The 27496-nt window shown below is 41.3% G+C and overlaps 1 protein-coding gene across 3 annotated transcripts in view; it reads right to left on the minus strand.

Moving 5' to 3' along the window:
• The window catches only part of LOC134876796 (1-phosphatidylinositol 4,5-bisphosphate phosphodiesterase beta-4-like), a 56989-nt gene that overhangs the window by 16396 nt on the left and 13097 nt on the right, over positions 1 to 27496 (minus strand). For all 3 annotated transcript variants that reach the window (XM_063901954.1, XM_063901955.1, XM_063901953.1), the window contains 9 exons: positions 25638 to 25705; positions 11022 to 11119; positions 6597 to 6677; positions 5669 to 5728; positions 3523 to 3666; positions 674 to 753; positions 509 to 562; positions 327 to 408; positions 126 to 226 (listed from right to left, as the gene is read on the minus strand). In XM_063901954.1, the coding sequence (XP_063758024.1) occupies positions 126 to 226; positions 327 to 408; positions 509 to 562; positions 674 to 753; positions 3523 to 3666; positions 5669 to 5728; positions 6597 to 6677; positions 11022 to 11105 (686 nt within the window). In that variant the 5' untranslated portion in view covers positions 11106 to 11119; positions 25638 to 25705. The remainder of the gene's footprint in view (positions 1 to 125; positions 227 to 326; positions 409 to 508; positions 563 to 673; positions 754 to 3522; positions 3667 to 5668; positions 5729 to 6596; positions 6678 to 11021; positions 11120 to 25637; positions 25706 to 27496) is intronic.

The following is a 27496-nucleotide window of genomic DNA, read 5'->3' on the forward strand; positions in this document are numbered from 1 at the left end:
GCTACAGTTAAGTGTTTATTTGGAGGATTGGTCCTGTTCTCATATTAATTGTGAGGTACAAAATCAGTAAACATGATTACCACGAAAAGTGCGGGCAGGTTTAAAGCACAAAAAAGGAGACTCACATTTTCTTAAAGAGTTCCTCTATGTCTGTGCGAGGGCAGATCTTCTGTGTGAGTGCGTAGAAAATGTCAAAGGTGAAATCTGAAGGTTCAATCTCGTCGTTCTGTGGGAGATAAAGAAGCCATGAGAGGTATAAACCTTCAGATTAAAGGGTCACATATCATCCATCTGACCACTGCGGCCTTCAGTCAGTGTCGTCTGACCTTTCCACTCGGAAGGCCGAGATCTTTTAGAGCCTGAAAGATCCCCTTCTCCGTCTTTCCTGATGCAAAGGTTCGAGTGATGCTGTAAAGGGTCAGAGAGAGACAGTCAGGTGGAAAGTTGAGTGAGACAGATGAGAGTAAATGGGATGGCCACAAATGTTTACCAAATATTCAACTCTTACCCTCTCACAGGGATTTTACCATTCACATTGGTCAGGAAGCACATTCTCATCCAACTAGATGAGAAATGAAAAAAAACAACCAATTATAATATTTCTGATACAAGAGTTATATTTTGTGAAGTTTAGGGAAAACAAAAAGTAAAGTGCTGGAAGAGTTCTGCTCACTGTTTCTTGAGGCAGGTCATTGGACAGACGTTGTTGGCCTTAAAGTTGTGAATCACTGATCTGAGACCCTCGATCCATTTCTGCAAAACAAACAAACAAACACCAGTGTTCAGGACACACACACTCTCCAAATACTGACCGAGCAACGCCGACACACACTCAGCAGCCCAGATTGTGCATTGTGTTTAGAAGTGAATGTCATGGGGGAAATAAACACAAGCAAATTAATTGCCTCTTAAATTTACACACTGACACAGTTGATGGCCTTGACAGAACACACACACACACACACACACACACACACACACACACACACACACACACACACACACACACACACACACACACACACACACACACACACACACACACACACACACACACACACACACACACACACACACACACACACACACACACACACACACACACACACACACACACACACACACACACAGCAGTGACAATAAACAAATAGCTCGAGAAGGCCTCGTAACTTTAGAGGAATAAACTGCTGACCAACACATCACTGAGGTTGAACATTTTTGACCCTTCTGTCTTTCCGTCTCTAACTGTCTTGGATTCTGCTGTCTGTCCTCCACTTCCACAGCAAATTATTGCTGACATCATTATAACAACATTAAACAAGATAACGGCTGCAGCAGGGGTAGTCTGTTAGGGCATGTGGCATCCATGAAGCCCTATGTGTGTGTGTGTGTGTGTGTGTGTGTGTGTGTGTGTGTGTGTGTGTGTGTGTGTGTGTGTGTGTACACTGATGTAAATAAGTCTGTCATCTCCCAAGGTCTGCTACTTAGGGCCACCTGCATGCTGGGGGTGATGGTGTAAGGGTGTGTGTGTGTGTGTGTGTGTGTGTGTGTGTGTGTGTCTGTGTGTGTGTGTGTGTGTGTGTGCCTGCGTGCGTGCGTGTGTGTGCCTCCCTGCTGAAGGCTCTAGCACAAATGTCATCGGCAGCCCTGTGGCAGTGAGCTTTCTGGAGTGCAAACATCATTTATAACAGCCATCACTACAAAAACACTCTCAGGGAAATGCAGACACACCGGCAGAAATCCAACATTTTAAGCTTGGTTGTAATTTTGAGTTCTGGGGACTTGTTGTCAGAATTATGTCTTTAGAAAAACATTTTTATTATTATTATATTTCCTCAGCACTTGAATAATCTTTAAAGGCAAACAATTGGCGGTGAAACACAAACAAGACACCATGTAGATGTAAAGGCATTAAGAACATGACACTGCAGACCTGTGGCTTAGGCAACTTGAGAAGCCCTTTGGGACACATAGGATTTGCCACTAAATAGAAGAGGTTTCCCCCCCTTCGTGTTGGCTTTATACTTGCCTGTAAAGTTAATCATCAAACTTTCACACAGGTTAAAAAAATATGGCTTGCAAAATTCCTTACCTTTTATGCTCAACAAATCCCACGAGAAGACTTAAACCAACAATGAATGTCTCTCATTAATAACTATTGGCTGTGAAGTTATTAGCTTAAGCATGCTCTATATTTTTTTATTGTCAAAAAACAGGACAGGGAACCACATATTGCAACACACACGGGCAATACAGTTTATTTTTAAACTGTAGTGTAGAAAACTATTTTGCCTTTTAAAAATGCCTTTATAAAGATGTTCATGTTTAATAGGAACACATTGTGCGAGGACTACAGACACGCTGGGAAGAAAAAAGGAAAATGCTAACGCTTTTCTTCTGAGGAATGAACAGCATTGGTTTTATATATTAACGGTTTAGCTTTTTATTATACCACTACTAACACTGCAGTGTTTTAGTTCATCTGAGGAGACATTCATCAAATCCAGGACAATTCAGCTCCAGGAAACTAAAATTGAAGCTGCGCATAATCTTATATTGTGTTCTATACAGTATGTGTACCATGTTTGGAGGTTAAACAGCAGGGGTCATAATGTTGACTGCTGATTAAAGATAGAGAGAGTAAGACAAAAGAGAAGACACACTGACACACACACACAAACACAAACAAACAAACAAACACAACTACTCACAGAACAAGTGGTTAATTGTTTTCTGCTATTTCCTTGATTTCATGAAATGTAGCTTGTTTTTTTTCTCTTAACATGCCTATTATTACTTGGCATTATTAAAATGCTGTCCTTTTTACATTCATCAATCAAGCATAATAAATTGAAGTGAGTTTAAGACAGAGAATCTCATCTGTTCCAGACAAAAACAAAAATGAATTAATGAGTGAGAACAAGAGGAAGTGATCGAGATGGATGAAGTGGCAGTCAGATTTCTCAAAGAGCTTTTTTTTGTAAATGAGTGGGTAGAAAATCAGAGATAGAGGGAGATAGTAGACAAAGAGCGAGACAAAAAGGATGAGAAAATAACAGCAGAAGCAGGAGAGCGGGAGGCCCAAAGGGAGATAAGAGATGAGGTGAGACACAGAGAAATGACTCATTCCAAATGTGTCTGTTTATCACAGAGAATCAAGGCCGTGTTCGCCTGGTGTAGGAGTTAGCATGTGAACCATTCACCTAGCAATTTGCTTTCTTTGTGAACTAATAATTTGCTGCGTAAGGGTTTCTTTTATATGATGGGGAAGTGTTAAAGGAAAGTGTGGGTGAACTCAATGTGCTAGGCCGAGTTTCTACTAGCTTTATTCCCAGAACATGTTTTCTAACCATGAACATTCATGACAACAAAATCACCTGAAAAAAACTGATTTGCCAAAGCAGCACTGACTTTTGATATGAGAAACATCAAACTCATTCTCAAGGTCTGCACGTCATAGATCTTGTATTATTTCACTTCTCCATCCATAAGTGGCAAAGAGGGAAACTTGTTTGTATTTACCCTGGCTGTGTCTGGGTTCTCCGCCACCATGAACATGAAGTTGAGGTTGACCAGGTCTGTGCCGCTGCAGATGCAGATGATGCAGCCCTCTAAGTCGGACTCCGTCTTTCCAAGGGCCTCGAAAGCTGACAAGATCTTAGGGTCCTGAGAAAAAGCAAAATCAAGACGAGTGTGAAACCAATAGACAAGTTCATGCTTCAAAAGATATCAGACGAAAGACAGAAAAAACTGACAGGAATGTGAAGAGGATTGATGACAGGATGTAAACTGGTCCGTTAGGGAAGTATATTTGAGTGTAGTTTGGTTTAATTTACTCAAAGCCAAATACCAAATCAACAATTTAGACATATTGATAGTACAAATGCAGGGTAATGCAAGTGGGCTTGTGAGTAGGCTTCCATTTGTTGGTAATATTAAATACAATTCCTTGACCCCTAAACACGATTTGTTTTTCTTCTATTTCAGTGACTTTTAATTTCTGCAAAGCAGTCCAATTTGTTTCTTTCAGGCCCAAATACAGACTTTTGTTTTCAAACCTTGTTAGTAATAACAAAAAGGAATGAAAATACATTGATTTGCATTGTGATTGAGCACACAATAAAAGTCGGGAAGCTAATTTGATTGCACAACAAACAAACAATAACAATAGGAAATGGCCCTATAATTGGCCCAAACTACACAAGTGTCGGCTGTTCCTTCAGTTTGTTCCTTACTTTCCTACCTCCACCAATAATGTTTAAAAAATAAGCGTACATTTTCCCGCTGCGGGACAAATAAAGGATTTCTTAACAATATCATCTGATTCTACAAAAAATAATGAAAAACACCATATTATACTTAGAAATAGAATCTCAGTCAGATTTGTATGATTTGTATGCATTTATACGGCTCTAAATAAAGGCTGAAATCATTGCAAGTATCTATATTTAATGCTGAAATGTAAATGCACATATTACCCTTTATACCATAATATATTATTTGATGGTATTTAAAGCCCTGAAGTTGAAGTTATTTCCCACATAAAAGATCTCAACCAGGCGTTTGTTTCACTATCAATAAAACAGCCCGACTCCTTCCTCTCATCTTCTCAGATTTGCCTCTGCCATCTTCGTCACCACAGCAGAGCGTAATGTATTTTTGTTAAAGAATTGAATTAGCTGCAACAGGCAACAGTCTCTGCCGTTTGAAAACCCCAGCCAGCAATTACCCTGTGCCATTCATCTTCTGGCGCTCATTGGATTATCTGAAGCAGCTCTCGAGGGCTTGTGGAACCGCGTCAGCCTCTGAGGAGAAACCCTGCTCTGCGTTTTGTGTGACTGACAGGACGGTATCTGCCGTTTGAGCAAACAGGAGGAGCTGCCTCCAGGCGGCAGTCTGTATACGTGCCCTTACACATGTACACACACACACGTCCGCATGGGAGGGCAGAGCAAACAGACCCCCTCCTGCTGTCAACAATACATACACAACCTGGTAATGCTTGTGTACACACCAGTGTCTCCTGTCAGCTGATTTTCAGCGGCCTGACAGGTTTGCATCCTAATTATCAGCAGGCGTCCCCACATGGGGATTCTTGTAACAGCTTTCATAATTCATCTATGCCGTATGATGCCAAACACTACGACATAATGTTTCACTGTCGACGATACACTGCATGAATCAATATTTAACATACAGGGAAACCATACAGGATTCTGTTTGTGGATCTGGCTCTATAGCAGTTAAATAAATAACTGACTAATGCCAGCTGCTCTGACAATACAGAACACAGCAGCTTGTCGGTTCATTGGCCATTTCTGATCACAAGGCAGGGGAAAGTAAGTGATCCCACAGTTTGAATTGTGTTCCCCATCAAGGGTTGTATACATATTGAGTTGAATATTATCATGTTTTTGTTTTGCCCATGGAGGATCTGGTAGAGAGAGGACACACAGTCCTAGATCAGTCAGTGGATCGATGGACTTCTCCACTGTAGCCTTGGCTAATTAAAGCACGGCTAACATGAGAGACGTAGGAGTCCTCCTAGATTTGACCAAGAGTGTCACTGTGTGAGCAACCAAGAGACTGAAGGCTGGGTGTGGCGGGCAGAGAGCGTAAATGTTGTACAAAACAGAAGAGAGGAAATTGTCTCTTCTCGAGGTCTCACCTTTGGGACGCCGCCGACACGAATGCTGTTGATGAGGGAACACTCGAGAACCTGGCCTTCCTGCAGGAGAGACACAAAGAGGGATAAGGGGGGGGAAATATTAAGAAAAACAAGATGGATAGTCCCAGTGCTGTTTATTTGTTTGGCAATCATTTCTAATACACAGCGGCAACACCACAATATGTGGGTTATTATGAGAAACATCTCCACATCTCCCCCTTAATCAAGTTTCCAATACCGATAACATTTCCTCTATTTATTTAAGGCTGCCAAGATTGTTACACATGGTTAAATTTGGAAATAATTCCCAGTGAGACAGCCTCCTTCATCACCACACAGGATAAACAGGGGCAAAGAATGCAGGAAAAGAGAAGCGGACATTGACAATGATTGATTCCTTATAATCTCAACGAGGTTTTTTTTAAAACTGTATCGGCATGCAGTGAAACCGACCGGCCAGATAGAGGGAAGGAAATCAATGTCAAACCATGCTTTGGAAAATAGTTATCATAAAAAATAAAATCACAAGTATGGCCCTTTAAAATCTTTGACAGATGCAAATACATTTACATGTTAGTTCTGGGGCTTATTCGCCAAGGCCAATGCTTTCAATAATTCTTATTCAAACGCATTTATTACACAAAAAATAAAGTGAAATTCCTGTTGACAAACGTGCCTCTAGACCTCCGTGACAATCACAAGTATGCACTGTCCCTGTTAAATAAACTACTCCAATAAATGTAGCTTACTCCATTTATGAATGGCAGAATTATGACTTGGCATGGTTTGGAGATTTCCAGGGACCCGGAGGGTTTGTGTCAGTAAAGAAACGATTCTGATAACATAATATCATTTATTTCCAAATCCAAATACTTTGAAAGGACCCGTTAGACAAGAGAATGCACATTCATGAGGCGGGGGAGGTTACCTTCCCCTCACTCTTCCAGCAGATGAAAAAGCCAAACTCGTCCACCGTCATCTGACAGTTGGGCTCAAAGATGTACGGGTCCTGCAGGCGAAAAAAAAACATGTTTTATAAGAGAGGGGGCTTCATCAGTCACAGGGTTTTATTTGACATGGGAAGACATTAAACAGCCGACCTGTTAAACACACACAGGGGTTACGCAACCAGACAAACAGATGAAGTTAATCCTTCTTTTAAAAGATGTACCTGTCTGCCTGAAGACACACACAAACACGCAAAATCATACAGAGTATGTGCAAATACATTCAGTATGTACACACACACGTGTTGCTTGAGGAGATGAAACCTATTGCTAGGGAAACACACAGAATGATAAATGGGACTGCTATGAACTGTTCAAGACACTGAGGACAACCCTGGGTGTGATGTGTGTGTGTTTCTGTGAGTGTGTGCGCCCAGCCGCTATGATGCTACTGCACACATGTACTCTGAGGTCCCCTCCAGCAGCTCTGTGCAACATGCAGCGGTGCTATTCAGCTCAACAGGAGTGTGAGTGAATGGCCATGTCAAAGAGCACTCAAATCACAGTTATAAAACGTAAGAAAAGAATAGAATAGGAGACAGCTGCTGGGTCACTCTGACTCTAATATTGGCGGTAAGGAACATTGTGTCGTACTTCACTAGAATGTCTTATTTCCTATGTTGCTTCAATGAGATACTCTGCTAAAATAGGATAGGATTATTTGGATACATCTTGTTTTCTAAAACCGCCATAAAATGGAACCATCTTCTTTCCATCAGGGAAATGGTGATCCTGCTGTGAGTGCAGCTAAAGGCTTGACTCTCTCATCTGAAATGGGACTGAAAGAGGCTTCACTTGTTTTGGAGACAGCTTTATGAAAGATACGGCCGCAGACTGTTCAGAACATACAGCCGGCTGCTGTTACACTATCAGACAACTTGTTCTTGTAAAACTATACGGTTTATGGGAACACTCAGTCATTCCTCACACATAGGAGCAATGGGTGGATGTGGATAGAGATGAGTTAGGGTAGTCCAGCTCCCATTTATTGAAACTACATTCTTTTCTAAGTGCCTTGGTGAGTGCAGCAAAACCAGAGAATCTAGAGGTGATTCACACAACCAAGGGAATGTGAAACACTCACACACATCCAAACTGAGTCATTCACATACATGTTATTGTACATACACATTCCCATAAGCATTTAATAAACTATATTAATATGGGCCATCAGATGGGTGATGAAACAGGAAGTCATGCAGGTCTTCTGACCAAATGGAGCTGAGCAGTAAATGACTGAATGGAGTATTAATCAGAATGCAAAAGCACAAGGTAATGGCTGTCATTATATCTCCTCTTTCCTTATTTTGTTTTACATCCTAATTTTTTTTCTTTGTAAGTTAATAATCTTTTATGTCTGATACATTTCGGGAATGGAAGTCATCACGAAGCATAGACAGAAAAAGGACCTGGATGCAGTAGGTATATCAGGGTTATATACAGTCAACTTCTGATATTTTTGTAAACAGCAAAAAAGTGCAGCTCCATTTACCTGTAAAGTTTATCTCGTATTGTATATTGAGCAGATAATTTTTTGACATTTAACCTAAAGTTGAAATCCCTAACCGCTTACATTGAAACATGAGCCAGCCTGTGAGGGAGTTATAGTGATATCTACCAATATTACATAACATTTATTAAACAATAAAATGTGGAAGGACTGAAAAATGATCTATTTTCAGTGCCTCGATTCTGACCTTTTATTGTCTGCCTTCATTAACGGCCTGTCAATACGAGGCCCGTTCAGTCTCCATGGAGACAAAACAACAGCCAGATCTTTAGTAATTGATTAGCAATCATGGAGACAATGACACACATGAGAAATCCCCCTAGCTGTCAGCATGATTGATCACTAAAGACCTCTGACCTCACTGCCTCTGGTCATGTCAATGAGGGAAACCCCTCTGAAAGATCCCACTGTAAGACATACACTAATTAACTATTGGAAATCTATAGCTTTTCCTAAAGCCTCCTCTGATGTTTTCTCAAGGTTAATCAAAAAGAAAGAGAAAAAGCACCAACTAGAGTTCAGTGAGATTATACTGTAAGTGACAAGAACATGTAGGGAAAATATGAAAAAGGATACTGGTTCAGTCCAAAGTGGGAAACAATATCACTACGTGATCTTATAGAGTCCTTGTAAGATATTTTTTATGACCAGGACAGAAATAACTGTTTGTAGCACAGAGAGTTTGGCAATGATAGGGATTGCCTATGAAGCTTTACAATGGATTGGAAAATATGTAGAACACACACACATAAACACCTGCACATTGCCGGCCTCTACAATCTGTCACTCGGTGGAGTTTCAGTCGGTAGAAAATAATTTGTGTGAAAAGATCCATGCTGCTCAGCATATTTGTGCCCATTTGTGTGTATATATGTGTGTGAGTCCTTATGAGCGGGACTGATAAAGAGCACGTCTATGTCAGTGGGTGGACTGGGCGTACGTCATTTCAATCGAAGCAGATGTCCCCTGCAGGCTTTGTATTTGCCTGGCCCCACACACACACACACACACTTTTTCTCGGGGGACGGGCAAGAGTTGACGTCGATGTGATTTAACCTGACTGGCAGGAGTCAACCCTATTACCATTTAGGCTGGCCCTAACCCTGTCCTGCCTGAGCCTGGCTCACATTCACAGCAGAAACTCTCTGAGGACTTTCTTCAGAAGCGTCCCGGCCCAGTTTCATGGCTCACTTTGACACGGCTGTGGATGTGATGCTTCTTTACCCTACGTTTCCAGTTTTCTCCTCTGCATGAGAGGGATCCTCCTCCCCTGACTGATGGCCAGATATACGGAGAGGACTGAGGGGATTTTCTGCCGTGCACAGAGGCTGCATGTATTTCTGTGTGTGTGTGTGTGTGTGTGTGTGTGTGTGTGTGTGTGTGTGTGTGTGTGTGTGTGTGTGTGTGTGTGTGTGTGTGAGACACACTTTGCCTTTGCTCGGCAAATGTCCTAGCTTAGTGTCCTGATTAAGTTAGTTAGAGGAAACGTGGGCAATAACACAGGAAGATATACAGAGGGTCATATACACATACACACACACATACACAGACACAGACACAGGGAGCAGGATGGGTAATTGCTGAGACTAATGTTATTGGTAAAGATTTGTCTAAACCTTTTTGTAATTCAATTAAATTCAATAGCCTCTATTGGCATGACATTTGATATGTGTTGCCAAGGCACATTTCCGATTATGAAAGAATGAACGAAAATCAAGTATTACATGTAATTTCAAAGGAAATTCATAATTAAATAATGAATCATTATCATCATTATTAATTACATCAGTTATCAATATTTGACAGGGAGGGATGGATGGATGGATGGATGGATGGATGGATGGATGGATGGATGGATGGATGGATGGATGGATGGATGGATGGATGGATGGATGGATGGATGGATGGATGGATGGATGGATGGATGGATGGATGGATGGATGGATGGATGGATGGATGGATGGATGGATGGATGGTATTGCCTAAAGAGGCAAGTTTGCTTGTTGCAACTGCGAATATTATGTGATGTTTTATTTTGTTGATGTTCATTATTTCTTTTTGATTTTCCTCTTGGCAAAGAACTTTGTCAATGTGTCCTTCATGGTGTATAGGTACAGTATACTGTAAAGCTCACATTTTACACAACAGTAGCATAGTAAGTACTTCAGATCCCGCAGAAACTCCCAGAAGCAATCAATACTTCCTGTACTCCAAAGCTGTTGTTATCGTCTCATGACTTCAAATTATAGTTCTTAACTCAATTTAGACCCTAAATATATTAACGTACAAATATAGAACATATTCAGTCACTGTGATCCAACAAATATAAAATGTTCAGAAAGATGGTTACGACTCGGGGGACATTTTGCAGACAGGCAGTCTCCACACCGAGGCTTCTTAATGAGGCTGATCAATGTGTCCTGCTACAGACAGAACCACCACAATGACATCTCAGGTTAGAAAGGAGACGCCTTGGCTACAATTGTGTGTGTGTGTGTGTGTGTGTGTGTGTGTGTGTGTATGTGTATGTGTATGTGTATGTGTGTGTGTGTGTGTGTGTGTGTGTGTGTGTGTGTGTGTGTGTGTGTGCGTGCTAATGACTGACCCGGGGATGGTCATCAAGGATGAAGGATGATAATAAGACAGAGCAAATAACCCTTAACAACAAGGTTATTGACAAACTGGCATACCTCCCATTACAGGCTTCCTACGAGCCATACAGGACATCTAACCTCTGCACTACATCAGACAGGGTCATAATATGCTTCAGTCCAGGAAGCTTTTTATTATACATTATTTTCATTCTTTTAGGGACCACAAAATGCATCATGCTTACCTCATCAAACCTATCAAAGGAGCCGCCTTCCTGCATGAACCCAGGCAGGTGCTTCTGCCAGTTGAAAACGTAAGACTTCGTCATGGTTGATCACAATCCTGAGACAAGAGAGGAGGAAGACAGATACAGAAGATTTAGCAAAAAACTATCAGATTAAGAGCCCATAGGCGCTTTCAAGGACAGAACAGATGCAACCTAAACCCACACAACATCCTTCTTTTTATTTCCTCTAGGCACAAATAGATGCTGAAGTCACTACAGTACACCCAAAGATATTTTTTGCTGTGGGGGAGAGAAACTCCCTCTGGAGGGAATTTTGGGAATTTAACCTTTGCAGACCATTAAAATGCACAAAAAACCTACACAACACAACTGATCTCTACATCCACAGCAATGTAATAAGCTAATCTTTGAGGTAAAAACGCCAAACTTTACTTGGAATAGTGTTATTAACTGAAATGCAGTTTTACTTGGACAAAACACTATAGTAAGCCTCACAAAAAAGAGCTTACCAGTTCAATCATGAACAGAAAAAGAGCAGTGTTTTTACATAATTATACATAATGTAATACATAATTACAAAAGGTCATGATCAATTAAGTGATAGATTAGTTTAGCTAAAGACCAGTGAACACATACATAATGAGACATGTGCAGAAACAAATCCATCAGTGCAATCATAAAGTCAGATTTAGCTTGGCTCACTTGTTGATGCAGTAACTGGCAGCAAAAAGTTGTAAGAGCACATCTAATCTCATCACATCCCTTATATAGCCTCACAGTATTTCAGTGCAAACAGGGCAGACATTGCTGAGTTGCAATCGAAAATTTAAGAAATACAAACCCTAAACAATGTGAACAAGCAGAGCTGTGCATTTTTCTTTTTGAAAATAAATTCAAATGTTTATCTTGGCTTTGCTCATGACAAGCAAACACAATGTGACACTTAGTAACACATCTCTCATATTTACTGAAGGAGCATCGATTTAAGTTGACTTATAGCAAGTCGGGCATGATTCATGTGACACACCTGCACGTGTCGCATCACGAGAGACATCCAGCTCAGGGAGGGGAGGGGCTCTTGACAGGAAGCTGTAATAGTGTAGATGACACCACCCAAATATAGGCTCTCCTTACGTCAGCCTCAAATGTGTCAGGAAGAACTGAGAGGGAGAGAACGTGACACACTATGTATAGTCTAAAAGCTCTGACGGTCTTTAGTCATTATGGGAATACTCTGAGGTGTGATTTGATTTTGATAAGGAGGTGTTTCGGGGCTAAAAATTCCTTTGTTATAATAACTAATACAGTCAGTACATGTCTCATATCACTTTACTGTCAGCATGGCTATAATTTAGTCTCTAGAAATACCTCTAAAGGTCTACCGAAGGGGTAATATATTTGAATGTATTATACCAAAAGTGTTATTTTAATGCCCATACAGGTCCCTGCAGGAAAATCCCATCGTAGGCATAAAGAGAATAACTGGATGTTGAGGGGTCCAGAGGAGGGCTGATTCAGAAAGAGAGGGAAAGAGTGACAAACAGGGAGTAAGTGCTGGAGAGAGATAGAGACACAGATGATAGAGGCAAGAGAGAATGAAAGCAGTGAACTGAAAGTAAGATTTAAGCTGCTGAGAGGTAATAAGAGGTGAAAGACAGAAAGGTGGAGAAGAGTGGGTGAGGAGAGGGTGAGATGCATCAGAGCTTCGGTGGCCAGAGAGGGATGGATGAGTGAAACAGCTGTGTGTGACAGTCTAGGTGGATAGGCTGGGGGACAAGGGGGGTGAGTACAGTGCGGGATGTCTGCTTTTGATGTGGGGAACACAGATCAGAGACAGCATCAACAGAAAGCTACCAGCTGGGTGGGATACGGCCCCCCCTCGGCATGACAAATGCAGATGATGTCATTATGAGTGCTGCAGGATTATACAGCAGCTAATAAGAGCTAAGCCCCATGTGAACGTTTAATAAAAGACCCAATTCCTCTTGATGCAGCGGGTGGACGCACTCAAATATGAAAAAAAACACAACGTTTTGTATTTCGTCTTCTCATTTTGGGTCCTGATCTAAAAGCAGCGTCTGCTTAACGTCACAGTGCTGCAGGAGCTGGGTCAATACACCTAGTGATGTACAAATGAGGAGCCAACTTTGTCAAAGCCAGCCCTTCGCCATCTGTGGTGTCCTACCAGGGGACCTCAACACAGACACGCACATCCTGTCAGGGGAATGAGAACACAGATGCAAACTTCCTGTGGAGATTAAGAACTGCGGCCAGGCAGTGCGCCAACAACACAACCCACAGAGAGAAGGCTGGTGTAAATAGGCTGCACCGTGCCCGATAATAACAATAATAAACCAAAACAGGAGGGAAATGTTACATATTTCTAATTCGGGTTCAAGATAGGACAAATCATACATCTGATTTGGTTTGATGTATATCCTACTACTCTCAACAGGGGTAACATCTTCCTCAGTGGGATGGAAATCTGTCCAATAGTAGCGCGGCATGGTAAGGTTCTGTAAGGCCACGCCGGTACCCGCTTCAGGCCTCTGAACTCCTGGACATGTGCACGTGAGGAGCCGAGGGAAGCTCAAGGATGCGAGCGAGGTCCGAGCCCCCTGTCCAACCCCTGACAATGAGATAATTACGATAGATAGGAGCCCCCGCGAGGCACTCCGTTCCCAGCATTCTCGTCTAAAATGGCAGCTAGGGTAACACCCAGCGGTCCCTCACCTCATAAACTAAAATTAGGCTACAGCTACATCAGTCAAGGGTTGACTGGGGACACACTCAGGCGAACACAACACACACACGGAGGCACATCTGATGCGGGTGGCACAATATCCAAAGCTCTAGTTTAATACATAATCCACAACAGGTATTAAGTAAAGGGCTGACACATTTCACAGCTCTGTCTGACCAAGTGAGACAACAGGAGACTGAGGGATAAACAGGCTTTGTTAGTCGCGCCGGCTTTCATACCTCACTAAATCTCACAGCAAAAATCATCACCTGATGCTTTTTAGGGTCATCGTGCATTAATTCAATATGTGATCTTATCTAACCATCTGAGTCAACGTTTTTCATTTATTTTGTTCAGATTTTTGATAATATTCAGTTATGGAAAAAGGGTCTCCAGCTGCTTATAAAAGTACTGCTCCCCTGCAAACACACAAGAGACTCAAAGGAGATTTATTTTCAAATACGCCAGCTGGGATTCTGAGAAACACGAGCTGAGATTTATGGGCTTCTAGACACAGTGCCAGCATTACAATAAAACTTTAGATAATGCCATATAGTAATAAATCAGGACCATATGCTGATTTTCTCTTACCATGAATGTGGCCTGGACTAGGATAATATCCAGAACATATGTATGTGCAATATAACAATTTAATGTACTCCACTGGCACCACTGAACCCTGATTCTATAAGAGCTGGGACAGGATTGGCCAATACAAAATCTGAACCTGAAAAGTACTGCATTAATGGCTAAGTACTTAAAAAGTCGTAAAGTATTTGAATTCCAGCTAAGCATAATTTCCCAGCAGTCTTCACTTTTTGCCCTGTTTTCTGTTAGAGCACAAGATAAATGTTGCATATATGATGGTTTTCATCATGCAACTTGACAATGATTGCCCAGGTGCTACTTGTTTGACCATGTATGGCCTGACACAAACTAAAGCAGGAGTTATTTGCATTGCAGATACACAGCAAATTGTGTAGCTATCTTTCCAGACCAAAACTGTAAAGCTTGGCTATTCGACAACATTCAGTTAGACATAACAACTTAACAGGAGAAAATCAAAACCAATAAAAGGCAGGCCAAGCACAAAATCTACTTTTGATAGTCTATTTCTTTGCTACTTTTGGTGGGATTTTCTCTAGCAGAGAAAAGAGAAATTACATTAAAAACACATTTTCTGTTCTTTCATTTTTGGATAAACAAATGCATCACTCTGTTTTGCCACTCATGATTCCAGATATTCCAATGTTTGTAGATCCTTTTTCAAACATAGCTTCTTTCTCAGTCCACAGTCATAAAGTATGAAATATAATATTAAGTAGTCAGCTTACCATTGTGTACCTGATCATTGTTTTCCAATCTGTGCTTCCATTACTTCCTTATATTTGTTATGTTCTTGTCTTTGAGGCACAACAGTTTCTGGTTTACCAAACTCTGGCCCACCTGTCGTTTCCGTGATGTTAACGAGCAGGTGAAGTCAGGTGAAAGTATCATCTCTAATTGCTATCAGATTGTCCTCTGATTGTAATCTACTCCAGTAATGAGGGGATTAGATGAAGGGAGATTCATTTAAATGCCCTTTGGATGAATACAAAGACATTTTACGTTTCTCTGGGTTATTAAACCTCCTTTTAGGCTTTAAACAGATGGACCTGTGCAACTCAAAAGAATGGGAGTAAGATCTTCAGCTTAGCTGTCAATCTATATCGATATTTAAAGACACATGCAGTTCTGAACAAATAACCAATGATCTAGAAGTTAAAAGCTATCGTTCGTACCTGTAGTTAGTATTTAAAGCAGCACAGTTGTATGCAAAAGGTTAAAAGCTGCTGCTCTGTCAGCAGCGTACTAGCTAAGCTGTTTGGGTTAGAACAGGTCCAGCTACACCGTAACTTTCAGGGTTTAAAAATGAAGCTTGACCTGATAGCTCTGTCTAAACAGGTTCAGCCTACCTGCAGGGAACTTCAGGAGCATCTAAAGCATGGCTGCCCAATTTGGGGCCCGCGAGCCAAAATTATATTTGGCCCACGCCGTGCCCACTGTCTTATTTTTCCCGCCGTTATTGGTGCCTTTCCAAATAATACATTGTGAGATACATTTATGGTAGGGTGGCGCTGTTGAGCTCCTGCCAGCTCCAATCCGATGACGCCCAAGACCAGTGAGTCAGAGGATACAATGATGGAGTGTGTTAGGAAGTGGCACATCAAAAAAGTTGGGAACACGATTATCTTTTTACCGAGGTCGATTCCACCGCAGTGTGTCTGGTATGTAGCAAAGGGTTGCTGTTTCAAAGGAGTACAACATTCGTCGTCACTATGAAACTAAGCAATCTGAGTTCGCAAAATACACAGGAGAGCATTGCAAGGTGAAGGTAGCAAACTTGCTAATGAAGCTAACCACCCAGCAGCGAACTTTACTTCAGCCGTCTACTGCACAAGAAAATGCTCGGGGCAAGTTATTTCATTAGCAATGCCATTGTCAGAAGTGACGAGCTTTTGCAGCGGGTGATTTTGTCACAGAGTGTCTGACAATTGCTGCTGAAGTTGTGTGTCCAAATGAGATTTGGGTTTTTTTCTCAGATTAGCCTTTCACGGAACACGGTCACCCGCCGCGTTGAGGACATGGCCGAAGACGTTCGGAGCCAGATAGCCCAAAGAGCAGGTCGGTTTTCTGCCTTCTCCATCGCGTGCGATGAAAGCACCAACATATCTGACTCAGCGAAGTTGCTGGTGTTTTTGCGAGGCGTCAGTGAGGACTTTGAAATGTGCCAAGAACTAGCGAGCCTTGAAACACTGAAAGGGACAACATAAGGTATCGATATGTTTATGGCAGTGCAGCAAGTTATGGACAACAACAGTTTGAAGTGGGAAACCTATCTGGCATCACGACTGATGGAGCCCCGGCCATGGTCGGTAAGAGAGCAGGCTTAACTGCACTTGTGTCGGACAAAGTCTGTGAGTTTGGTGGTTCGATTTTTAAATACCATTGTATTTTGCATCAGGAGCAACCATGCGCTAAACACATCGGCTTGAAGAAAAACGATGTATTAGGCTTGTTATCACAACCATGTTATTATATTTGTGTGATGCATGCATACTTTGTGTTGGTGGACAATAGATGTTGTTTTACTACTAACAGTAGCAGTATTTGTTTTTCATAGCCTACTGCAGCCATAAACAAAACAAAACAAGTAGTTTTTTTCTCATTTGATTGATGTTTGGTATTTCATTTCATATCATGAACAACCTTGCATCTTACAGTGCTACTTTTTTCTTTGTGTCTGTACATTCAGGAAATTTGGCACATTTTCCCAGCCTCAGAGAAGTTGCGTTGATGGAGGAAGACACACCAAAATACCTCGACATTCTCAGCAATCTTGTGGTGGAGTTCGAGCATCGCTTTGAAGATTTTCGTGCAAATACAACAGCATTTGAGCTGTTTGCGCAACCCTTTTCTGTAAATGTGGATGCAGTCAGTGAGGAGCTTCAAATGGAACTTTTGGAACTTTTGGAACTTCAGTCTGATTCAGACCTCCATTGCAGGTTAAGAGAGCTTTCCTTACAGGACTTTTACAGATGTGCTCCCGCACACAGATATGGCAAGATCCGCAAACATGCCCAGGTTATGTTATCCCTCTTTGGAAGTACCTATGTCTGTGAGCAGGCTTTCAGCCTGATGAATCTTAATAAGTCCAAACTACGAAATGCTTTATCTGACTCTCACCTACATGACATTCTCACTTTGTCAGTTAGTCAGCTTGAGTCTGATATTGAGAGACTTTTAAAAACCAAGAACAGCCTTCATGTCTCCCACTGATAGGCCTACTTCAGGCAGAATGTGTAGGCCTAGGCCTCCAATGTGTCACCTTTGAGTATGTTAGGCCCAAGGCCTAGTAATGTTCCATGTCGGTCTTCAAATATTTCATAGTGCTTCAATTATGTTTCTAATTTAAAGAAGCCAGATTGATGTTCAGTAATTTTATGAACATAAATGTGAGGCACAATAAACATTGTCATTCATTTTTCAAAATTACTTTGTGATAGTGTTTATTTTGCACACCTATGCTTAACTTAATGTACTGCACACATATATTTACTGCACATGTATATTTAACTTAATGTACTGCACACATATATTTACTGCACATGTATATTTAACTTAATGTACTGCAAAATTAACATTTTGGTCCATGACCCTCCCCCCACATTCAATTTTGGCCCTCCACTGGGAAGTATTTGGGCACCCCTGATCTAAAGGCTTCCCAGCATGCCCTGGGAAAATGGAATTATCATTAACGTCATTTTGTCTGTTGCTGCACTATACTGGTGATAATAAGTTCTGCAATGTTAACACGGTTCTTCACATTTCCACATTGTTGTACAATTACTAAAGTATGATTGACTGCAATTACCTCACAGTAATGTATGCACGGGTACTGAGATCGACACCCTCAGCGCTGATCTGATTATATGTATAATGTTTCATACATTTCAATCAAATATTCATTATTCAGAGGTCATTTCCCCCTTTGTTTCCTTTCAGTCTGCTGCAATAGAATTAATCTGTCAATAGTATTACCCACACTGACAGTGGGGGGGGGGATTGGTCTGAAAACACATCCATGGTATTTTGTTTCTTTGAGTAATACATCACTAGAAAACTTACTACATGTCCTCTTGCATGTGTTTTTTTTAAAAGATAATTCTTGTATTCTTGGTCATTTCATCAAAGCTTAATTAAAGAAAGCAAGCATGTGAGCTTTAATGTAATTTCTCAATTAGTTTGATTATAGTTTTACGTATATGGTAAAAGATTTGTTATCCTTGCATTCATAAAATGTCCGGTCCACCCTGTCAGCTGAAGGTTAACTGCCTCTATACGAGTTTAGTTTATGGGCGACACAGATTTAAACTCGCCCTAATTCAGACATATGTATGCTTATGGCAGGGTGAACCTGAGAACATTCATGAAACAAAAAGGCAACAAACAAACCCTAGAAGGTTTAACAACAACAACAACAACAACATCTTACATTGAAGGAAGAAGTGCTGCTTTACAGCACCTCCAAACACCTCCTCTCTCCTGCTGGCATTTTACCTCCAGACTCCCCAAATTACAACCTACAGTACCACCTGCTCTGGTAAGTAGTGTGGCACCAGCTAGATAAATACAAGGGTTTCAAAGAAAAGTAAACCCACAATAAGCATTAAATAAAATGTTCTCATTCATCCAATGCTTACAAATCTAATCCAATGTACAACCGTCTTAAGTGTGAAAGATTGAGCAGATCTATAAGAAATACAAATAAAAAATAAAGTGATTTTCTGTGTTGCCTAAGGACAAACTTATTTCCAAAGTAGGAACAGCATTCTAATCCACTATGTTCAAATGGTTATATCCTAATTTTTCCATCTAAAATGTTGGAGCAAACTGTGTGCAAATCAAACAGGCTGCATCAGCAATATCTGGCATGATAGTAGCATGCTTGGTCTGTTTTATTGCACGTGTGTGTAGGATACAATGGCATTACTGTCTCAGAGCAGCATCCGGGTCTCTAATCAAAACTGTCCACATGACATATGATGGGTGTCATCACGTCCTCTTCATTGTTTGTCTTTCATATTTGTCTTGTCTTGATGGACAAGATGAAAGTCACGAAACACACCCCTGTTAGCTTTCCAATGTACGCACAGAGTACTACTGACCAATGAAGACAACATGCGAGTGTAGATAAAGTATCACAATACAGACATGTTGCTGCAAATCACACACTTCAGTCCTGCTTGAGAGAGACGGAGCGATTTCAGTTTGTTCACCCCTACACTGTTTCCTAATGTGCCAAGACCATCAATCTCTCCATCTCTCACCATTACACTCAGAGCAGCTGCTGAGGCAGAAGACATCTTAGGACACACACATCTAACGCCTCACCTACACTCACTCTGCTACAGGTACAGCACCGACACTGGAGCAAGCATAACAGCATTTTGACAACACAAATATGAATCAAAGACAGATTTCACGTAATGACTTTTCATGCACTATGTAGTGCGTTATGATAATGTATTCTGTCAGATGCTCTTCAATGCATCATATTCCTCTGCAGATCACATTCAGCTCTGGACAGATAAGACAAATCATTACTCCTCTCTGCCAGCCTTGACAGTCAACACAAAAGGCTTGTTTACAAAGCACTGAGAAAAACATTTAAACTACAATGGTTAGGGTGAAATCACACTGGGGCCTCTCTGCCTAACAATGATTCCATGGCACTTGATAGGTCCAACCAATTGCATTTGTATGGATTATAAATCTGCTGGGAAAGCTTTCAAAACGAATATTTAAAGAAATGTCCCTCATGTTGCGAGCCTACTTTTGATTTTTTTTTTACTACAAAAAAAAACATTATCCTCCTCATGCAAGGTTATTTACCGGCTGTTTTTGACCCATCTGCATCTAAGATTGGGACAAAATACAAACAAACTATACTGCATCCACCACAAAATGTACTGTTTTGCAATTAACATCATTGTGACATGATGAAGAAAAATGGAATTAAAACTTTACAAGCAGGGCTTATGGATTGCATTATTTTGAACAGGTGTTCTGTATGGGATGGCATGTTTAAAGTTTTCAAACTGTAAATAAAACATTTAAAAGTTAATCACCACCGGTATAGTTGAACATAGTAGTTTGTCATGAACTCCGGCAAGGCAACAACCAGGACACACAGAAAAAAAGGTTGGCCTTCTGAGGCAACGTTTGATTCAAGATCATAGTGACAAAGTAAAGATTCTGTGGGTGGCCGGTTTGTTCAATCAGATTAGCGTGAAATAGATTACACTCTGCCCTATCAGACAGAATCCAGTTAGCAGAAGGGTTCATGTATGAGCATACTGCGCTGCACCCGTCAGCCACACACAGAGACAAACAGAAATACCATACACCTGCTACTGTTGACAATGCATAAAAGCAGTTTTTAAATCGATGAAAGCCCTTAGCAATGAAACAGTAGTTTTATTACACCAAGAAGAGCTCTGTTGTCCGAGCAAACAGCACATATGGCAGTGAAATCAATGGGACTACTGCCTACATCTGTTTTCACATTTCATTAAACAGCAGGTTGGTGTCAGAGCGAGCTGTGATCACTAAGTCAACATGTACTTACCTTCACAAGGATGGAGATCCTGTGTGTGACCCGTGTAATATCTCTGAATTCACACACACTGCCTCAATCGCAGCCAAATGTAGCAAGTCAACTTGTGGGATATGTGCTACTACACAAAACCTGGCAAGTGATTTCTGAACAATTTGAGTAAAAAGAGCTGCCCAACTGAGGAGAGGCGTGAGTGTCCATGTGTTTGTCAACCCATGTTTGTTAAAGGTTGTCTTTGTTAGCCCTTTTAGCCCATGGTATACATCTTTCATTTACAATAGAATAGTATTAGATTTCAGGTCAGAGAAGTAGGGTTGTTAGAAGGAGATTTTCCACATTGTGCATTGTAAAGGCTTTCAGGGCATTCAAAATCAATAACTGTTTCTTCCTTCAACTTGGAAAAAGGAAAAAGTGGCCTCCCTCTAAATCCACACACAAATCTTTTACTGGGAGGACTTTATGTTTTGAGAGACTTTTGCACAATGGAGAGGTCTCTACATGACAGTTTTTTTTCCAAATGAGTCATCACGAAGGAAAAACTGTCAGGACCCATTAAGTTTCTTTCTAAAATAAACTACTGAGATGCCATTGGGAGCGGAAAACAACTTGAGTTATAAAGATGCTTCAGTGAAGCTCGAAATTGGCTAATGGTAGATTGTATCAGTGTACGTGGCAGCTCTCAGATGCAACGTGTCAAACTGAGAGCAAACAACAAGTGAGCCCAGGGGTACATCGCACACACTCCACTTACACAATGGATTATGAAAGATTTGCAGGTAACACCTTCCATAATCTTGTTCTTAAACTGAACGTGGAAAATGTACCTCTGGTCATAACTACTGATTGAAAATGTTGATAAACCAATTTTCTCCAATTAAAATGTCTTAAATGACCCAATTAGGTGTGTTATACATCTTCAAAAAGGTCACATCTGATTCTCAAGAAAATGCCCAAAGAATATCTACTTCCTTCCTGCCAGATATGTCTAACCTTTGATGAATACATTTGGAAACTTAAACTCTGCACTCCTTTCTTTTTTGATTACACACTGATGGCAAAATCATTCCATGGTTGGAAAGGGATATCAAATATTTGACAGATGCGAAAAAACATTTTTGGTGGCCAGCTGGCTGATAAACGTTGTATGAACCAAAACCTATAACCACCATTTCTGGGATTGTGGATGAGGACGTATTTTGCTGTTGAAGGGAAGAATGTCTTTTTCCAATGACCCTCTCCTACCCTCTTCTTTGCCTTTTATAGTTGAGATCACCCTGCTCACTCACGGGTTACATAATTAACTTGAGCCTGGGATACTTGAAACTGGCTGCCTTTTCAGTCACACACAGTGCCCAGCTGTGCTCGGTCAGTTCATATGTGCACATCCACAAATAATATCAAACACACAGCATGGAGGTCTATAAGACTCTCCTGTGTGGGAATGCAACAGTATTATCTCTCTCACTTCCAAACAATACACCTTTGTCAGGTCAGTTTTCTGAGTTCAGTCCTACTGAACCGCAGATGAAGATGTAAATGAGATCATAAAAACACACCCATACTGGGACACACATGCTCAAAGAGTTCTATATATAGTCATCCACGTTCACCCTCTGCCAAATTGAGTTACACAAAGAATTTAACACATGGCCTAATGGACCGAGTAGCCACCTAATAAATGATGCCCTAAAGCCTCTGCCAAATGTGGACATTACTGTGTGTGTGTGTGTGTGTTTGTGCAGATCTCTTCTGACCTGGGGGCCAATGACTACCCTCACTGAGGGAATACTCAGGCCCCTTGGAGGGAACACGATAGGAGGAGGTGAGAGAGGGGTAAGGGCTGTCCCTGGGTTATCAGCATCTTAATCAGAGGTATTTAGAGCGCTGCGTTTAACTGTGTGTGTGCACGCATGTGATTGTGTGTCTGTTTAAAAAGGCACTTAGTGAGGGAGTTCCCTGAATGTAATGAGGTAGAGGCACTTAACCCAACCCGGGAACTTCTAGTTGCAAGTATAATGGGTGCAAAAAGAAATCAAGTTATTTGGAAAGAAAGGAACAGAACAAACTGACTTTATTGGAAGAGAATTAACGGTATAATTTATGCAAAACTATGGGGACTTCTATTAGTGAGCTTTTAAGCTGCTTTGTAAAAGGAATAGGAGACTTAAATATAACTAGAAATCCTGAGTCTATGCACAGTGATGAATATGTGTAACTGAAGCCAGCAAATGGAACATGGAAAAGACTATTTTTCATGAGGTGCTTGCGAGGAGACGGTATCCGTGTCTGGTTAATAATAGAAACATCCCACCGGAACAGTGGTATTAGAAAGACTCAAAATTCTAGCAAGTGTTGGACATACCATGGGTACTAAATATTGAGTGATGTGGATGTGACATCTTTCCTTTCTTTAACTTATATTATGTCAAAACTTCTTGACCAGGAAGTGACATTATGTTCTGAACACAAGATTTCAGTTCTTTGCAGAAATGACTTCTAGATAGAGCAGTTTACATTTTCACAGCATGTTTTTAGTCAGTTCATAATGAAAAAGGCTATATGTTATATTCCTGGAGGTATAACCCAAGGCTTAGTCTAATCTCGGCATAAATAGATTGACATTTCACTTGGAGGTGAGGAATGTAGGTGCAGGGCAACCTGTAAAAGCCTGTTCATTTAGGCATGGACGTAACGTATCTGGCCTTGGCAGCGCGAGGCCCCGAGAGTGAAAATAGTAAATTATCCCCAAATTACTGTTACATCACAGACCCTGTGTGCCACTGTGCTGTGTGCGACCGTCTACTTCAGGCCAGATTATTAGGTCGAAGGTTTGGTTTGCCCGGCTACACATACCCTGCTGAGGGTTCTTTGGGGCCAGGTTTGCCCAAACATGGTCAGAAATACTTAAGATACACATACAACATATTCCGGTTGACCTATGCGAGGTGAGGAGCCTCTGCGATTCATTTGTAAAAGATGTAATTCTCCTGAGCTGAACTCCATTGCACTTAGAGCTCAGGGTTTGCTCTGACTACTGCACAATTGCACCACAATGTATGACACCGTACCTAAAAGGGATTAACATTTTCCAAATGAATGGGTACTCAATAACATTAACTCTATTTTGGAAGAAAATGGTCACATCTGAAATTCTAGCTAAAGATATTGCCTTTTCGTTCATTCTCCTTACAGCTGCAATCCCAGAGGGGGATACGGGGGAACCCAGAAAAGACAGAAGAACTGAAAATGAGTGATACATAGATGATGGAGTTTTGGATGGAGACAAGGGGAAGTGGGGAGGAAGTGGACAGTGTGGGGGGGGGAGGAGATTTCTCCTACTGCCCAAATAAGTACCTATTAAATAAGAATTTATGCCCTGTTGAGCTACTGATAAGGCAGCCAGGAGAAAGGAGCTGTGGAAATAGAACATGTCCATATAGAGAGGGGAGCTTTGGAGAGAGGGAGCAGGAAGGGGGCAGGAGGTTAAATGCTTCCCCAGAATGTGTGCTTTCCACTGGTGAAGAGTCTCCGAGTGGGTCCCCGCTGACCGACACAGCCTGAGGGCCCGCTGTGAGCCTAATTAAGCATAGGCAGCTGAACTATTAGCCAAGTAATGACCGCTTTTAAAAATCTGTTCCACTCTCGAGGGCCGTGTTTACCAATGTTTGAACACACTAATGATGCGACACTGGTCATATTTCATAATTCCGCTCAGCGTTCCCAGGCAGCGAGTTTTTAGATGATGTGTAAAAATAGAAGAGGAAAGACAGAAAGAGGAAAACCCATCTTGACAAACAACTCCACAGATGTTGTTCTTCTCTGACACCACTGGTCTCCATAGCAACCCGGCTGGCCAGTAATAGCCTCAGGCTTGCCTGGCTGCAGCGGTGTCATAAACACGCTCACGGACAACACACACAAACTGGCAAGTTTCAGCCACTGAACGGGATCCCAGTGTGTATTTATAGAGTCAAACACAGGGACCACCCCTTAGGCCTTACCAGAGAACATATCTAAACAGAGACTTTACCCCCATCATTAAAAAACCCGGCCCACAAACACAGACCCACCAAGTCCCTGCATTCTAGTAAACAAGCCCTTTAATTGGTGATAACAGATAGCTGGGCATTTAACATGAGAGCTGGCTTGTGTTCAGGTTTCCTGGGTACGTGCAAAAAGCACTTGCCGATTTGTCCGCTTATTATTAGGAGGTATAATCCTTTGACCATGGACTAATTATGATGGTGTTTCAATGGCAATAAACTGGATTCCGATTATGTAGGAAACGAGTGGCACTAATGTGAATACAGAAGAGGACTTCATGTAATCAATGCTAGTGTGTTCCCGCATCCAGATTCTGCACAACACTCTGTTCCTTCAGAAATAGCATAAGTTGACAAAAATCTGACAAATCACTTTTAAAACTTTCATTTTTCTTGGGAAAACAAACAATTGACTCCAACACATTAATAATCAGTGTTCTCATCAGCTGTATGTATACTGTATGCCTATCATGTGCTATAAACCCTCCCGACTTCGCACAATGCCTCGCCGTGAACATCACCAGTGAATGACGCTCTGTTTTGTAAAGGTGACAGCAATTGGCAGCCCAAGGCAGGCATGGCGCTGCTGATTACGTAAAGGATGAGAAACACTGAAAGCCTCTAAACTGTATGAATATGCCGGAGGTAAGTGTGAAGGGTGAACTTACCAGGTGAAGGACACAGGGACAGAAAATTGAAGGGGAGGGGAAACACCGGAGGACAGCACTGGACCACTCTAAAAAGAGATAAATAGAAGGAAAAGGAGAGAAAGGAGACTTCATTATTTAAGCTTCATCTTGTACTTGCACTTACAGTTATATTACAGATGCTTGTGATGCCTTCAGGGGAAACACCGACACAAACAACGTAAAACATACGCATGCACACACACTGTGGTGTAATCATCCGCCGTCCCTGGTGTGCCTCATTCTTCTTGGCTTGTTCAGATTTTTAATCATTCCTCTGGCTTCTGCTTAATAAACCTGTAATAGGAAACTGCTTCCCTCAAGAAAAGGCTGTTTTCATCAGAAAGATTGGCGGAAATGAGCGGGGAAATTAGAAACAACTGACACCACCTCCGCATCTGCTGTGGCTGTAGAGTGGTAGGTTTGTCACTGAGCGCATGGTTTACCAAAAGCTTTAAATGTAAAGTACAGATGGGTAATAGGGGTGACGGAAAGACAGACAGAAGGAGTGAAACAGGAACAAAGCTATAGATGGAGAAGAGGATAATCCTCCACTTGGCAAGCCATGTTTTATCCTTACAGTATGTTTGCACTAGGGACAAGACACATTCCTGAACATTTCCTGCACTTAGACGCTGCCTGTGTCCTTCTTCACCTCTTCATCACAGCTCCATCTTGCTCTACCCAGAGCAGGACAGGAACTGTGGCGCACGCTAATGGTTTCTTTACACGGCAGGATAGCTTTCAAGTGCGGGAAAGTTGCTGTTGACATGTGGGATTAGCCTAATTTGTTAATGTTGATTTTTCTAAGTTTAGTAAAAAACACGTTTTCAAAAAAGTGACCTGTGAGTGACCCCTTTGTTCCGTTTTGCAGAAGGCTTATCATCCAGTACGTCTTTTCTATACATTTAGTAGAGGATGAAACCTTTACCTTTATCATTAAACATGTTGATGTATGGACTTAATGTTGTCGTAATTACCAAATGACTGTATTTTATATATATATATATATATATATATATATATATATGTTATTATCCTGGAAACATTAACACAATTTACACCAGCCCTCTCCCCATTTCTTCGTGCATAGCCATGCCCTGGAGGGTGAGTCTTTCCCAATAGAACCATCTCTGTAACAATCTGAATTACATGTAAACCCATAATAAAGAAGATGTCAAGGCTGTCCTTTGCACGATGTGCACCAAGGACATACCATGCTAACCAGAAACATTTATTATTGAGGCTAAGTACTGAAAGGACAGTCTGACAATACAAAGATATTATTTTTCAGATTGCACATAATAGCAAAGTTCACAATAGTATACCGTTTCAGTTTCCTTATGGCATTATACTTTTTTAAAAGGTCATCACTAAGCAACCATTTTCATTTCTGAAAGACAGCATTGGTCCAATGGGCACATATCATTTTTGAAGGGTTGAATAGATGTGTGTTATCAACTAACAATGGTGTAAACAACACATGCCTCTCAGGCCCTTTGAATGGAAGAGCAGCATGGCACCTCATCGAAGATTATTATGGCATGGTTGAGCTGCATACAAGCACATATAAAAAGCATTATAAAATAAAAATAGAAAACGGTTATGTATGACAGACTTTCACCAAAAAACATTTTCTTTCTCTTTTGTGCCAGTTGTTTCTTTCAGGAGGCGACTTAAGGCATCAATATATTTGCAACAGGTAATCTCCCATTGATCCACTCTATATTAACCCATCCATCCTGGCCTTTGAGTCATCTGCTTCCATGTATTTTTTTCTCTCCATCTTTCTCACCCATTCCCTCTCTCCTCTCCTCTTCATGTGGATGGGCCTCTCTCCC

This window comes from Eleginops maclovinus, chromosome 15 (assembly GCF_036324505.1).
Source record: "Eleginops maclovinus isolate JMC-PN-2008 ecotype Puerto Natales chromosome 15, JC_Emac_rtc_rv5, whole genome shotgun sequence".
Taxonomy (NCBI): domain Eukaryota; kingdom Metazoa; phylum Chordata; class Actinopteri; order Perciformes; family Eleginopidae; genus Eleginops; species Eleginops maclovinus.